The sequence below is a fragment of the Helianthus annuus genome, chromosome 9, assembly GCF_002127325.2.
Source record: "Helianthus annuus cultivar XRQ/B chromosome 9, HanXRQr2.0-SUNRISE, whole genome shotgun sequence".
Lineage (NCBI taxonomy): Eukaryota > Viridiplantae > Streptophyta > Magnoliopsida > Asterales > Asteraceae > Helianthus > Helianthus annuus.
In genome coordinates this window covers 187,038,782-187,053,157 of record NC_035441.2, presented here as the reverse complement: position 1 = coordinate 187,053,157, position 14,376 = coordinate 187,038,782, and the positions used below count along the sequence as shown (strand labels likewise).

Here is a 14,376-nt window from a genome sequence, read left to right as displayed (position 1 = left end):
GTAAACATTGAGCTTGTAACCGAACCCTCATTGCATTAATACAAGTTGTGTTAATCGGTGAACTTGTGTGTTTGTTTTCTCTACTTGCTACTAACTCGGTTTGCTTGCTAGCTTGGATTCCGCACTCGCTAGTAGGTTTGTATAACAAGGTTTAGGTTCGTTATCCTCCGCGAAACAGGGACCTACAATGAGTCTTAGGAGTTGCTAGAAAGATAAACTGAAAAGAAAGATGTGATGATAATCGTGGAAACAATTTGATGTCTTATATAGAGCATACATAGTAGCACAATGTTTGGCATTCTATCAGTTTTTATTCCATTCTTCATGCATATAACATGTTCGTATTCCTATTCAGATTCCCTTCTCATTCCATAGGTGCTCGGGTTTTCATACCATGATCACGAGTCAAAGATTTTGTTAGATATGATGTGAATAAAATAGTTAATAATAATAATAATGGAAATTAGCATAGAATAGTTGTACTATATGCAATAGATTTTATACAAAATTGAATACCGAAAAATACACATGATAGAAAGTTGGTAAATTATTGTAGGGATAATTCCTCGGCATTTATTTTGTATTTGAAATACAAACATGGCAACCATATATAATTCCAGCACAGGTTTTTGTTACATAAAACATGCATCGATTCCATATCGATCCGTTTCCATTCCAACACATGTTTTTGTTAATAAAACACACTAGTTAATTAGGTAGCGTTTGGTATGAAGGAATGAAAGGTGGAATGGAATGGATCATTCTGATGGAATGAAAAGAAACATGTTTGGTTATCATGTGTTAATGGAATGAAGCATTCCGAAGGAATGTAACTCCTTCCAAATATAATAATTTTCATTCCTTGCTATGTAGGTGTTTTTTTTTCCATTCCTTCAAGTAATGGAAAGAAATATGTTATTATTATTATTATTATTATTATTATTATTATTATTATTATTATTCATATTATTATTATTATTATTATACTTTTATTTGTATTTATATTTATTAATATTCATACTAATATTAATATATATCAAAAATCTATTATTAATTTTTTTTATCATTAATATATTATTATTATTATTATTATTATTATTGAGGCAATTATATTTTTGTCGTTTTTAATACAGTTGTGTTTCGTTACTTCATCTTTTTTTGTTTATCAAATTGTACAAAGTAATGATTCATTCTATTTACATATGAGTAACCAAACATCACAATGGAATGGAATGATCCATTTTATTCCGTTGTCCATTCCATTAACTCGTCCATTCTATTCTCTCATCTATTCCATTACCCCATACCAAACAGATCCTTAGTGTTTTGAATTAAAAAGATTCAATATTTGTATTCATCGGATGGATCGAACTTGAAACAAAAATCATTGGTGAAAAGTTCTCATATAGTAAATATATTAATCAAGTATCCCACATGCCAAAATAAAGTTTTCTTACAGATAAAAGTTGTATCAACTCATTTCAGTACACTTGGCACAAAACCGTCTCCGGAAATCACAAAAAAGAAAAAAAAATAGCCCTGTGCGAGATAAAAAAAATTGGAATCTATTCATTAATCTATTCTGAATTTGATTGGCAAAAATAGTTCAACTTCTAAACAGTTGGACTTTAAAGCTTTTGTTTAATAAATCCAGACCCTTTAAGTTCTTTTTCTTTAAAAACATACAGACTTTTATATATATATACCGGAGAAACCGAGACCGGGTTCAGAGTATAGGGTTTCGAGAGATCTGGTTCACTCGAAATATAGAGACATTAACTGCAACAATTTTCAAGTGAAACATCCAAATCGATCACATAATTTGAAGACGGAATGTTCTAGAACATCTCCCCGGAGTTTGCAGAATCAAGTAACAATGACAATGGATGGAAAGTTGAAGAAGAGATTGAAGATGAGAGGAACCGATGAACAGTTCAGTGATATGAATGCATTGAAACAAATTCTAGAAGTTTTGCAACCCAATTTTCCCCTTATCTTGCAAAATCCTACATTGTCGAGGAATCCCTGCTAAACTAAAGGCCCTATAGTGATTATGGAGGTTGATGTGTGCTTGGGTGATACCATAGCCTCCCCCACCTTTGTTCATTCTCAACAGTCCGCAGTCGGAGCTGCGAGTGGGTATATGCATAATTTATGTTTTTTAATTGTTTTATTATTTGTGTTTTAGTTAAATTGTTCATGGGTAAATTAGTAACTGCACACACATTTAACTGAGAAAGTTAACACAAGTTACTGATAAGGACCATATGAGTGCAAAAATTACAATCACTGTGACCAACTTTGTAGTTATTGAAGCATTGGGATCAACTCTTTAATATCTGCAAACCACAAAGACCAACCAGACATTTAGGGTCTGTTTGGTATGGGGTAATGGAAGGGACGAGAGAATGGAATGAATGAGGTAATGGAATGAATGTGGTAATGGAATTGATCATTACCATTCCATGTCTTGTTTGGTTACCATGTTTGAATGGAATATACAATTACTTTTTGTTGTTTGGTATGCGAAAAAAGATGAAGGAATAAAATCAGATGGCGGTGGTCAGTGATGGGCGATGATGGGAGGTGGTGCTAGGTGTCAGTTGTAGCGGCGACGGTTGGCGGTGGTGGTGGTGGTGGTGGGTGGAGACGACGGCGGATGGTGACAACGGTGGTGGTGGTGGATGACGGTGGAGGTAGGTGGCGGCGGTGGCGATGGTGGTGGCAGGGGTGGTCGGAGGTGGTAGCAGCAGCGACGGTTGTCGGAGGTGGCGGTTGATAGCGGTGGCGATGGTAGGTGGCGGCGGCGATCGGAGGTGGCGGTGGCAATGGTGGCGGCGATGATCGAAGGTGGGTGGTGGCATGACCGGAGTCGGCAGTGGCGACGATGGGTGGCGGCGACGGCGGCGGCGAGGACGAAGGTGGGTGGTGGCGGTAGGTGGTGGCAGCAGCGGTGGCGGGTGGCGGCGGAGGTGGGTGACGGCGGCGGATGACGGTGGTGGTGGTGGTGTGTGTGGTAGCAAGAGTGGTGGGTTGTGGTGTTGTTAATGAAGGGTGAAGAGGGAATGGAATGGAAAAAAAAACAGGGGGGGGGGGGCAGATGGAATGATTTTGAGAGAATAGAATGCATTTTGGAATGGACGATTTCATTCCATCGACCAACCACACACTCTTTTCTTCATTCTCTCACAATGGTCCATTCCATTACATCTCTCATTTCTGCATACCAAACGCTACCTTAACTGTTTGTTTTAATCTTTATCAAAGATTTTATGTGCGGATGAAGAGAGAGGAGGGAGGGAAAGAGAGTTGTGAGAAATTTTTCAGGTTTTTTTTTTTTTTAAATAACATAGAGCGGGCAGAAAAAACTGTGTTATTTTTAGACCATCTGTCCACTTAATTAAAGTTGTGTCACTGACTAATATAGATAGCTTTTTAATGCATAAGTATATGTAAAGGAGAGTCAAATAAATTAAGGTTGATCAATTATTTTTTCTTAAATAATAACATGAGAATTAAGAGACATTATGATAATAGAAATAATATCATTAGGGGTCGTTTGATTTGCGGATTTCAAAGAAATTGGAATTACAATTATGATAATAGAAACGGGCCCTTAGATGCCCCACAATTTGCACATTAATAATCGATACGACTTATCATTATAATCAATTTTTCTTATGTTTGATCAATAACAAAGTACACAAACAATTTATTTTGGTTTAAGACTAGCTATGGTACTCATATGCCCCCAATGGTTTTCAATTTTCACCCTCTTTAATAGAAAGAGGGTTCAAAACCTTTTAAACATAGCCCATACTCTTTGGCCTAGGCTTGGTTTTGGCCTTGATAAGTAGAACCCAAGTGAATCTAGAAACCACCCGCTTCGCCCATAAAAACCTACAATGCGGCCTCCATTTGTTGAGAAATTAAAGGGCGTTCCTTCTTGGACCCCAAATGGCCCAAGTGTTCTTTTGTTGGTCTTGAAAGTGAGCGATCGAATAACCGGATTACCTCCATAGACCACACGACAATAGTGCCCACTAACACTTACTAAGATCTCCTCAGGAAATTGCAGCTTAATCTAAAATTAATCCATAAGAAATTACATAAATTAGTTTCCAACTATAAAGTACCTGGAGACTTGGTTAGAATGCATGTACCTGAGCTGATTTCGTTCCACCAAAGCCACCATGTTTTTCAGCGAGAAAGGGTTTACCATTGTTATCATATGTTACACGGATTGAGTCGATGCAGCTTCCGTATACTAGAGTTATTTCTCTAACTCCATTGTGTGCTCCATCTTCCCATTCATCTCCTCCATTTCCTCCCCATGATCCCAATTCCTTGCTCTTATCCTTTGGTATTTAAATACTAGTTACAAATTTATTTAAAGAAAAAACTGTAAATTAGAGGTGAACCGGAGTAAGGGATTCATACCATGACGAGTCCAGAAATTTGCTTGAAAAATATACCCCCAAAGAAGGATTAATAATCTGTTTGTGTATGATGGATTATGCTTCAAACAAATTGTGATCGGTGTATATATTGCAAAACAAAGTACAATTGGGCTAAGCATCTGATTCTGATCTCATTATTTATTCCAATTCCGATTTTCTATCAATTCCATTCCACCACAGATATCTTTGTTTTGTGTTACATACATAAAACATGCAAGATACTGGTTCCATTATAAGATAGTTTATGTATACAAAACATGCATCTACATTAGACAGGAGGTTGAATATATATAATATACCTTTTGGGCCACCCAGTCCATGAATATTGCTTTCCCTTTTGCATTAGTGGTGATAAAATGTAGAGGTCCGACCGGCTGTGCTCATAACACGTTTTGTCCAATATTTTATAGTTTTTAATTCGTGAACTTGTCAAATACAATTGAACATGTATACATTAATTCAATGATAAACTAGTTATTTGAGTAATAGATATACATGGGGTTTTATTTATTAAAATACATTTTGGATGACTTTAGTCCTATTTAATGATTTTACTTTTTTTTTTCCAACCCGTTTAGAATTAATATAACTGAAGTTAATTCATTAACAGAAAAAAAAAATTATATTATACACTCATAATATACAAAAATGTTCTTTTATCAAGTATCAACATCAGAACATAATGGTATATATTTAGCTTATTTTCTAACTTAACAAACATAACCAGAACATACTCCTTTTAGAACACTAAACCGAATAAAACAATTCATTCAAACAAAACTTAAAATGTTAAAATACTAAACCTTTAACGTTGAATTATAAAAATTCCATCATGTTTCGTAAAAAGGGTATTACGATTTAAGGTTGTTTACAATTTTGTGAATAGTCTGATTTTAAGTTAGAATACATTTGTTTTTTCAAAATTCTTTTTGAAGAAACACAATCTCTTATAAAGGGAAAAGATCAAACAGTAAGTTAATTTTGGCTAGGAAGGATAGGAAGCCATAGGATTATGACATGTGGCAACATTTAAAATAAAGAAAAAGGGTATTTTAGTCAATCCAACTCCTTCTTCTTCCTTTTTCAAAACCCGTAACTTCAAAACCCACCATCTTCAAAACCCACCATCTTCAACCATTTCTTCACTTTCTATCTCAATAATCACTACATTATAGTGCGATTTTCATCACCAATCAATGATTCAAAACCCGATCAACGTGTTCTTCAGCTTTTTTTTTTTTTTGAAGAAAACCCAGTTTAATTTCATAAAAAAGTCTCATTTTTTCCGGTGATTTTGGAGATAATCACTCGATTCGTTCGATTCGAGCGTTGATAAGTGTTTCTATCATTCAAATTTCGTCAATTGATGAAGAAATCAGCTTCGATCCATGTAAGAAATTCTTTAATTTCATTTTCACGATCTGGGTTTTTTATTTAGTCATTGCGTTTTACGATCTTGGCGGGGGTCCGGGGGCGGCAGCCCCTGACGGGGTCCAAGGGGCAGAAAAATTAAATTGCTGTACTAAAAATGCATCAGAAAAATTAATTTTCCAGAAATTGGCTCATTTCGAAGACAGTAATTCGTAGACAATTCAGACAGTTCACAGTGACAGACAGTTTTATGTGTCCATTGCGTTTTAGAAATAAGAGAGTTTTATGTGGTTTCTGCCTATTGCGTTTTAGAAAAAAACACATTTTTAAGTGTTTTTAGTCAGTGCGTTTTAGGTAAAACACATTTTTAGGTGTTTTCAATCCATTGCGTTTTAGAATGAGTCACTTTTAAGTGTTTTCTGGCCATTCCGTTTTACAAATAAGACATTTCTTTGTGTTTTTGGTGCATTGCGTTTTAGGTAAAACACCTTTTTATGTGTTTTTGGTGCATTGCGTTTTAGGTAAAACACATTTTTATGTGTTTTCTGGCCATTGCGTTTTACAAATAAGACATTTTTTTTGTGTTTTCTGGCCATTGCGTTTTACAAATAAGTCATTTCTTTGTGTTTTTGGTGCATTGCGTTTTAGAAAAATGTCATTTTTTAGGTTTTTTTTTCATTGCGTTTTACGTAACTGGTGGTTTTTCTATTGTGTTTTACGCAACTGGGTTTTAATTTTTTTTTTAATATAGCAATAGTATACTCGTTTTAAAGATAAAAAACGCTCGTTTTTTTGGTGCAATTTTTATAAAAAAAATAATGTCGTATGAAAGAGTTATTAACGTTTAAAAAATGGGGGGGAATTGGAGGAGAGAGAAACTATTGGCTTGGATTGACTAGAATACCCTTGAACAAACTCACGCGCCTCTTTTCTTCCTTTCAATTTCCCTGATTTAATCTTAGACCTTGATTAACTTAATGGATGGTCAAGATCACTTCCTAGCCTTCCTAGCCAAATAAACTTCCTATTGTATCTCCACCCCTCTTATAAAATCATTAAGGTTGTTTTAATTTGGTAGGGAAAATATTACAACTTTTCTTTTTGTAAAATAAATAAGGATGATCTACAAACCGAATTATAAAAATAATAACACATTGAGAAGAATAAAATAAGAGTAATATTCAGATTTTAGGAGGTGAAAGAGCGCTTGAGAAAGACCCACGACACAATGTACAAACCACATAAAGTTAGATTTACACACACGGATACAATTACTATCGCAAACTACATGCATTCGGATCACTGTCCGGCCGTTCTCTCGACTATTCCTCATGACTTTGGCCCCACTCCAACACAAATTTTTAATTCGTAGTTGGAAATTCCAGATCTTCTGGAATATGTTCATCAGCAATGCTCTTTATTCCGCTTCACGGGTCCCGCGGACATAGGTTTGGGGGTTAAACTTAAGTGGGTCAAGAAGAGAGTTAGGGAGTGGGTGTCAAACTGTAAAGAGCAACAAAGGGGCCAGTATGTTGAAAATTTGAACAAGTTGGAAGCATTGGATATTGTGGCTGAATCTAGAGATTTGTCGGACGATGAACTCGCGTCCAGGACCACTTGCAAAAAATATGTGCTAGAAATTGACAGGATGAAGTCTATGGATCTGAAACAGAAATCACGAGTTAGGTGGGCGGTAGACGGAGATGAAAATTCTGCATATTTTCATGGGGTCATAAATGCGAATACTACTAACAACCGGATTAGTGGTCTACGTATAGACGGAGAATGGGTCGATAATCCATTTTTAATCAAAGACTATGTGGCGGCCTTCTTTGGGGAGCGGTTCACTGAACCGATGGTGGACAAGCCATCGTAGGTTTGCCCAAATTTGGTACAGTTGTCTCGTCATGAAGCCGAAGCCTTGGTCGGTTCGTTCTCGTTGGAGGAAATTAAAAGAGCTATGTGGGATTGTCATGGTGATAGGGCGCCAGGACTGGATGGGGTTAATTTTAGCTTCATTAAAAGATGCTGGGATGGGTTTCAACATGATTTCGTCAAGCTTTTCAATGAGTTTCATCAGAAAGGTTCGATCAACAGTGGGTGCACCTCTTCTTTCTTGGCTTTGATTCCTAAGTGTAATGACCCTAGTGGATTAACAGATTTTAGACCCATTAGCCTTATTAGCTGTATCAACAAGGTTATTTCTAAAGTCTTGGTTAATAGACTGAAGGTTGTAATCCATAAGCTTATCTCTGAAGAACAAACAGCCTTCTTGTCGAACTGTAGTATTTTAGACGGGTCGATTATCCTGAATTAAGTGGTGGCGTGGTTAAAAAAGGTGAAGAAAAAAGGTATGTTTTTTAAAGTGGATATCAAGAAAGCGTACGATACGCTAAATTGGGCCTTTTTGAGATCTATTATGTGCCAGATGGGCTTCCCGAATAAGTGGGTTGATTGGGTTATGGCAACAGTGACAACGGCTAAAACATCGGTTTTGGTGAATGGATCTCCAACCCAAGAGTTCGTGTGCCATAGGGGGCTTAGGCAAGGGGATCCACTGTCTCCGTTTTTGTTCGTAATTGCTATGGAGGCACTATCCGGGGTTGTCAAAAAAGCGGTGTCATCGGGACTTTTCCAAGGTATTCAGTGTACGTCTCAGGGCCCAGTGTTATCACATTTTTTATATGCCGATGATGCGGTATTTTTGGGTGAGTGGTCGGAGTTGAATGCACGGAACATAAATCGGGTCATGCGTTGCTTTTACTTGGCCTCGGGTTTGAAGGTAAACTTGGGAAAGAGTAGTGTGTTTGGGGTCTGTACTAATGAGGTGGAGGTAACTATTATGGCCGGAATATTAAGATGTAGAAGGGGTGCCTTCCCTTTCAAGTACTTGGGATTACAAGTGGGCGCTAATATGAATTTAGTCCGTAATTAGAGGCCGGTTGTGGACACGTTCAAAAATAGGCTCTCGGTATGGAAGGCAAATACACTATCATACGGGGGTCGGTTGACACTCATCAAATCAGTACTTAACGCACCGCCTACTTACTACTTTTCACTATTTAGAGCACTAGTACAGATTTTAAAGGAATTAGAACGACTAAGAAGAGATTTCTTGTGGGGAAACACACCGAAACATAAACGGGCGATGTGGGTAGCATGGAATGATATCATGGCTCCGAAAGAGGCGGGAGGGATGGGTATTGGCTCATTGAAAGAAGCTAATTTTGCACTCCTTGCCAAGTGGTGGTGGCGTTTCAAGGTGGATAATAATAGCATTTGGAAAAAGGTAGTATGGAGCATTCATCACAATAACAGGTCTTGGTCTCCGGTGCCGGTTAAAATGTCCATGACAGGTTCGTGGAAACAGATAGTTGGCATTGCTAAGGATTTATCAGCGTTAGGAATTGAATTGGGTGTTGCTTTCGGGCAGCAGAGGGGAATGGTTTGGGCACTTTGTTCTGGTTGGATTGCTAGGTTTCAGATGTGCCGCTATGTGTTATGTTTCCAGCCTTATTCCAGCTAGAAAGTAACAAGAAAGCCTTGGTTGCGGAACGAATTAAGGTTCAAGAGGGGGTGCGATATGTGGCATTCAGTTGGGCCTGGTGCCCTTACCAACAACAGGGGATAAAGGAGATGATGGATCTTTCAAGTTTATTGGATAAAATCAACATCACTGAAGAAGAGGATCTGTGGAAATGGGTGGCGGATGCATCTGGGTCATTTTCTGTCCGTGGGATTAGACAACTTTTGAGGCCCACTCCGGATAATGAACTGGACCAGATCCATTGTTGGAACAAATGGAGTCCAATTAAGGTAAATTTCCTTACTTGGAGATTGTTTTTGAACCGGCTGCCGACCAAAGAAGCTCTTGCAAGACGAAACGTTCAGATCACGTGCACTGACTGCGTCTTTTGTGAAGAAGCTGTGGAGTCCAGCGATCACCTTTTCGCGGCGTGCATGTTTGTTCAAAGGATCTGGGATGAGATTTTTAATTGGTGCCGAATTCCTACGCCGTTTTTCTTTTGCGCAAAGGATGTACTACAAATTCACACTTTCTGTCGAGGTTCCAGAAGGTGGAAAAACGTCGTATACACGGTCGTTCAAACTGCAGTGCGGTGTATATGGTGTGTGCGTAACGAGGTGATTTTTAATAATAAAAGGGTGGCTGCTGCAAACATGGTGGAGGAGGTTAAGGTTCTGTGCTTTCTATGGCTGAAACATCGGGCGACAACAAGTTCGCTTATTTGGGATAATTGGTGTATGTTTGATTTAATTTGTATGAATGTGTAAATTTTGGTGGATGTAAGGTGTTGGTTAACTGTTGTTAACTATGATGATTAATGAATAAAAATATTTGTTTGCCTTCAAAAAAAAACATGTGTTCGGGTCAGGGCATTCACTTTTATATGGGTGTGTTTCCTATGATACAGTAGGGCGTTCACTTCTATACAAATGTGTTTCCCATGATACAATAACTAAAGCATTAATTGTACTAACTCACTGACCTCACTAGTTGATACCGCATCATGTATCTTTTGCGTAAAAGATAGGAGATATATATAGTAGGCGCTTGTGAAAAAGATATGAGATATTTCACTCTTAATTAATTACATATCTAAGGTTATTGTAAAAATAAACTTAATATACTAAACGTAAAAAGTGAAGAAGAGAACCTTTTTTTCATTTTTTTATTATTATTATTATCCTATATTGTTAAACACGTATTTAGTTTTAGAATCTAAAAAAATTGTGTATCTACACTCGTAGAGTAATTATGTAATCACTCTAGTGCAATTGCACGTAATTACTCACCTAAAGTAAATACACGAAAAAAACTTTTTTTTGTTTTTGCATTTTCTCTACTAAACATCATGATTAAGTAAATAGGAACAAAATTCCAGAAAACAAAATTCTTACTTCATTTCTCATGTTTAGTATGTTAACACCCATTTGTATTTGATCTTTACCTTATAAAACTAATTCATATAGAAAACGTATTTTATATAAATTCCCAACATTTATTTTGTATTTGAAATACAAGCATGGCATCCATATATTCCGGCACAGGTTTTTGTTACATAAAACATGCATCGATTCCTATCGATCCGATTCCATCCCAACACATGTTTTTGTTAATAAAACACACTAGTTTAATCACGAATCCCACATGCCAAAACAAAGTTTTCATATAGAAAACGTTGTGTCAACTCATTTCAGTCCACGTCGCATTCCCTGTTGATTTCCGAATCAACATCAACCAAATATTTTTTCATAAAAACATTTAACTTTCGTAAAAAATTCTTTTCTAAAAAAACAATCAACTCAATATTATTACAGTATTATTACACAAATAGTCACCATGGTTTGGTTCTAGACTCATATTTAAAGTCTAAGGGGTTGTTTGGTAGCATCCTGGTGATTCTATTAAGAGGCTACATATGAATCGGTTGTGTTTGTTTTACTTAAAAGACATCTCTCAATGTTTCTTGGAGCCTAATAATAGGTAATTTTAAGAAGCATACTGATTGATTCAGATGCTACCTCTTAATCGGTTAGGCTTCTTAATGGCTCAACACAATATTTGTCACACCCCAACCGATGACGGAAACATCGGGGCGTGGCACAGAGCAAAACAGATTGTTCAGAAGTTTCCATAACAACTATAATTACCAATTATTTAAAGCATCATTTCCCACACCATGACATAAAAGATAACATAATTATTACAGACAAGATCTAGTCAAATTGTTCTGTTCCGACAACTCAGATTTCAAATACAGACAATTCGTTTATTTGTTTCTAGACCTTTCCTAGCCTCGATTTCACAGCAAGCCAAGCATATAAACATCCTAAGCACCTACCACATACGTTAAAATAAAATTCAATACACATAGTGTAAAGGTGAGCATACAAGTTTAATAGATATAATAGAGTTCGAAATCGATTACGCATAACCAGCACGTACACATGGTGAAATGAAGCACGTTAGTTATCGACATGAACCTATCGATACCAATGACTGCGGGTTGACTGCCCAAGGCAGTTTGTAACACACACTCACCACTGTAAGCCATGTAACAAATTGTCCTTAACAACCCCTGAGTGAACAGGTGCTGAGTCCAAACTATAGTACTATCGTTGCTAAGGCAGGTAGACAGCATTCCATGTGTAAACATAACAAACAAGCATTCATTAAGTCACGTATAACATGCGGTAACGGTTAGCGTTTAAAGTGTTGCGTAGTGTGTTCGATGTGATTTAGAATAAGTAACGTATGTAACACCCAAAAGTGCGTAAAGCAAAAAGGGATCGAGTATACTCACAGCGATGATGGATTGAAGGGAGCGCTAGAGAGCAAGATTAGCCTGATCAGAACGATAGCAATAACGATAAGCGGCGCGTAAAACGAAACAAGGTGTCAGTGGAACGGACGGTAATCTGATCGGGTGGCAATCCGATCGGGTGGCCGGTCGATCGGATGACAATCCGTTCGGGTGGTCGCCCAATCGGGTGGCCACTCGATTGGATAGTCATCTCGTTTGGGATGGATGTGTTTGTGTAGGAAGGCTTGTCTTTTGAAGTTTTCGTTGTAGCATTTTGAAAACAGAGAAGTATCTCTACCTTTCTGTAACACCTCGAATTTTTGTGTCCAATGATGTGTTAACACGTGTCATTTGATTACACGTGGCATCCATAATAAACAAAGGACTAATTTTGACAAACCTTGAAAGTATATAAATTCGAGGGTTATAAATGTCAACAAGGGTATATATACTGTATAGTAACCCTAAATAACGCTTATACCTTCAAACGAATAAATCATAGATCGTACGGAAGCGAAACGCGGAAGAAGGTGAGAGATTACGAGCTACAGGGGTTAACTGTGTCAACATGTTTAATATTACCTCTGAGTGACCCTTTAACGTTCCCAAGGCTTCGTAACAGTATTACACGCTCACTAGAATATACTGTATAAATTCCGCGAAGTTCCGTCTTAAAACGAAAGAGTTATACTCAAATTCGTATGAGAAGGGTTAAAAGCGTCAACAGTGAAAGTTAAGGCTTTCCAAATAATTAATAAACTAAACGGGGACTTTATAATGCGGGTAAATAACACGAGGCCCCTATCGGTAAATAACCGAGGGCCAAACCGCAAAGTTACCCCTTCAAAATCGAAAGGTCAGGTAAATCATTATGAAAGATTTCGTTATTAATTACCAGGATTTCGTAATCATTTCAAAAGATTTTAAAAATCTGAAAAACAGGCCCCTCGCGACCCGCATTGCATGTTTGGTTAAGTTGAGGCGGGCCGCGAGCCTCCTCTTTTACTCGCCTGGTATTTAAATCCCAGGCGGCCCGCATTAGAAACGCATGGAACTCCCATGCGGGCCGCATTAGACGCCCAGATGCAGAAAGTTGTAACTACTTGCCTTTTGGAGCATTTGAACGACCAAACATCAATCAGTGAGGCATGGGTGCCCCCTACTCGACCCATACACCTTAGGGACACCTGCCCATGATCCATGATCAAATGTAGGCTGAGTTGTGATGATCTTGAGGTCCTTTGAGCACTATAAATAGCAATGTTGAGGTTACAACATTCACACAACTCAAACACTTCCATCTGATCATTCCAAGAGCTCCCTAGCATTCTCTTCTGTTCCATAATCAAGATACAACTTCTGTAAGTCGTTCATAACCATTTTGGTCACACATTTCCTTAGTTTTAGCCTATAAACACAACCGTCGTAACTAACGGTTGTCATTACAATAACTCGCAAAAGTTTGACTTTTGCTTTGACTTCAGTTCTGACCCGTTTTATTGAGGTATAGATATACCTTAGGACTCTCTTAGGACCAGGTTACATGATGGTATGAACCTCTGTGATCGGTTCATGAGTTATCCGAGTCTTTTGCGCATTTCCGTCATTCGCCTAAAAATTGACCGTAACGGTCTTTATAAAATAAAACGAGTATTTCGGACACGTGAACGGACCATAACCTTGCTTATTAAATTATAAGCATGTCCTTAAAGTTTCACGTCAATCCAAGGTCTAGAATGAGAGTTATGCTAAATAGCGCATTTAAAGCAAACTTTAGTAATTAACGGCGCAATTAGCATAACACCTATCTAAACCAAGATTTCGTCACCAAAACTTTTACCCACTGTATTGAAATAATATTTTGGGAATTTTAAAGATTTTTAATAATTTTTACCTCGCTCATAACCTGCGGTTATGGCTACGGTTCGGTAAATACCGAATATGCCCTTTTCGGCCAAAACATGAGTTCTACAAGGTCTTTTGACCCGATTCCAGTTGCTACTGGTTTTAAATAATAAATAAAGTATTTTAAGCTTCATAAGCTGTTCGGGAAACTCAGATTTCCTGTAGAACTCGAAAAGCCCTTTTAAAGCCTTTAAAATGACCGAAAAGCCCCTACGGGGCATAATATTAACTTAAACTCGTTACGGGCGTCACGGAAGGTATCCTACTGATACCACAATCCATTTAAGGCATATTGACTTAGGAAATAAGCGTAC

The 14,376-nt window shown here is 37.5% G+C and overlaps 1 protein-coding gene across 1 annotated transcript; it reads right to left on the bottom strand.

The window, feature by feature from the left end:
* Positions 1 to 3,659: 3,659 nt before the first annotated feature.
* Positions 3,660 to 4,780, bottom strand: LOC110916182 (jacalin-related lectin 19). Its single transcript, XM_035977172.1, has 3 exons — positions 4,760 to 4,780; positions 4,164 to 4,358; positions 3,660 to 4,084 (listed from the first exon to the last, which is right to left on the bottom strand). Exons 1-3 carry the CDS (start codon positions 4,778 to 4,780, stop codon positions 3,794 to 3,796), a joined length of 507 nt encoding a protein of 168 aa, XP_035833065.1. The 3' UTR covers positions 3,660 to 3,793.
* Between the last annotated feature and the right edge of the window lie 9,596 nt (positions 4,781 to 14,376).